The sequence below is a fragment of the Macrobrachium nipponense genome, chromosome 30, assembly GCF_015104395.2.
Source record: "Macrobrachium nipponense isolate FS-2020 chromosome 30, ASM1510439v2, whole genome shotgun sequence".
In the NCBI taxonomy this organism is placed as follows: Eukaryota; Metazoa; Arthropoda; class Malacostraca; order Decapoda; family Palaemonidae; genus Macrobrachium; species Macrobrachium nipponense.
The window spans coordinates 42,792,465-42,794,964 of NC_087218.1; the positions used below are offsets into that span (position 1 = coordinate 42,792,465).

Consider the following 2,500-nt stretch of genomic DNA (forward strand, 5'->3'; position numbering starts at 1 on the left):
GAGGGCTTCACCGTCCCCTACGAAGTGCTGTGGTGCCAGTGCAGGGGCAACGCCTCCGCCACTCCTCATATGGTCCTCATCCACAACAAAGTGGCGCGCATGCACGCCGACGCCCAAAGCCACGGCCTGCTCTACGTGGGCGTTGTCCTCACCCTGTACGTCGTGGGACTCATCCTCATCATCATCAAATCCGGCAGCTCCGAGAGACACTCGGCCATGTCAGCCATTTCCTTCTGCTGCTCGCAAGTCGCCTCCAGCATCACCAGAAGGAACTGATGACGTCATCGGTAGTCCACCCCCCCAATCCCCTCCAGCCCCCTTCCCCCGTTTTCTTTTCTTTTATGGGTCACTTTTCGAAAGTTTATATGTCGGCCTGACTGTTTATAGCTGTCTTGGATTAAAAGTTTTTTTTTTTATATACAAAGCAAACGCATGAGTTCTTTTTTTTCAGTAGGTTGCAGTCGAAGTTTTCAGAGAATGGCGTTTGCTTTTTTTTCTAAATTTAATAAGAAAAAAGGAAAGAGTTTTTATTGTAGTTTGTAAGTTTTGTACATAAATATACATATACACTTTAATGCATTAAATTTTAAGTGTGATTATGTAGTTGAGGTGATAATTGTTCCTTTACATAACTCCGTTTTTATAAGACGCAAATTGTAAATGGTGCTTTAATTTTAGTTAGTATTAAAGGAATGTAGACCATCACACGGTGTAAAAACAAATATGGAAGAATATATAACTTGCGTACTTGATGTAAAACTCAGGCAACATAAGAAATTTGCCGAGAGCACAAAGACAGACATTTATTTTCTTTACATTTCCGGGGACACCGCAGACTGCTGGAAAGGAAAACACTTTTCCCCACAATAATGAAAATGACACCTTACATTTGCAGGTGATATTTTCTTTAGTTCATACTGACACCCAGGTGATCATTTCGTTAGATAAGTCTCTTGAGAATGGATTTAAGGTCAGTGTTAGAGTTGAGAAAAATGCAGCCAATTGGCAATCAGTTGATCACTATGCATGGAAAATGGCCATGTTTGGACGATTGATTACAATCCGGCCATGTTGCAGGGGTCCCCCCAAAAATTAAAAAATAAAATAATAAAAAAGGCTCACATGTAAAGCTATAGCCTTGGGTGCTTTTTGTGTTTCTCAACCTCTAAACAGTGGTCACATAGCGAAAAGGATGAATTTGGCTCCGAGTGTGTGATTATGTACATATGTTTTTTCTTGCATTGTAGATACATTAATCTTCTTGTTTGTGATTTATGTGTAATTAATGTAGCTGATTTTGCTTTTACAATGAAATTTTTCAGAAGAAATCGTCAGGAATAAACGCAATTCAAACTTTTATTTATTTATTTATTTTCATCTCATTATGTACCTTGAAAACGCATTAAATCTTGTTCGTAAGTATGGTTTTGTGTGCTTTTTATTTCTCGCGTCGTTTGTATTGAAAAACACGAAGTTAATTATCTTTATATTATTTTTTTAAAGGAACAACAGACATACGTTGATTTGCTTTATGTAGTCTAAAATATTAAATAAAAATGTGACAGAACAGTGTAATGACAACTCATCTGTAAACTTCTCTCTCGTAAGGAGTGGTTATTTATTGTTCCCTTTGTTAGTAATTATTTTATTGTTCCCTTCGTATTATGATAATTATATTATGGGTGTGGGCGGACGCCTTGGGGTAAATACGAATTTAAGACTGGTGTCTTCCCGATTAAATGAAAATGACATCTGGTATTGAAGGAATAAATTTACATCTATCTCCAGTATATGCATATATAATTACATATATACATATATATCAATATACATACATAAACACGATTACTTTAGCGAACATTGAGGCATTAGGCAAAGGGCTTTTAAAAGGATTATCGGTCATAGAAATGCAGCTCTTTTCGATTTTATCGCTTTAGCCTAAAAACCGCAACTTGAACAATCTTTTTTTTTAATTTCCCTTTGGAACAAATCGCACATTCTAGCATCTTCATAAAGCAGAAGATCAAATATTATATATATATATATATATTATATATATATATATATATATTATTTATATATAGATAATATATATATATATATAATTTATATATATAATTTATGTTTATAGCAGAGAGATAGAGAGAGAGAGAGAGAGAGAGAGAGAGAGAGAGAGAGAGAGAGAGAGAGAGAATATCTACAGGTCACTTTTAAGTGATGTATATGTATTTTAGTAACCACATTGTCTTGTAATCTCGACTTCCTGACACTTTTATGAGACGGAGGGTGAAATCATTATTATGGCCATTAATAATACATAAATACAGCATGTGGTAAAAGTGACTGGTAGATTCTGCATTTCAGAATACAGTTATGACTCGTTGATGCAAATGGGTCTAGTTAGCTTTATCGATATTATGTGAATTCGACAGACATGTTTTTGAATGTCCAGAAACCAACTTGAAATCGGCTCCGTAATATTAGGTGACTGTCACTGGAG

The 2,500-nt window shown here is 35.6% G+C and overlaps 1 protein-coding gene across 2 annotated transcripts in view; it reads left to right on the forward strand.

Moving 5' to 3' along the window:
* The window catches only part of LOC135202472 (uncharacterized), a 200,741-nt gene extending 198,728 nt beyond the window's left edge, over positions 1–2,013 (forward strand). For both annotated transcript variants that reach the window (XM_064231880.1, XM_064231881.1), the window contains one exon: positions 1–2,013. This exon is cut by the window's left edge and continues 3 nt beyond it. In XM_064231880.1, coding sequence (XP_064087950.1) covers positions 1–276 — 276 coding nt within the window. In that variant the 3' untranslated portion in view covers positions 277–2,013.
* Positions 2,014–2,500: the final 487 nt, after the last annotated feature.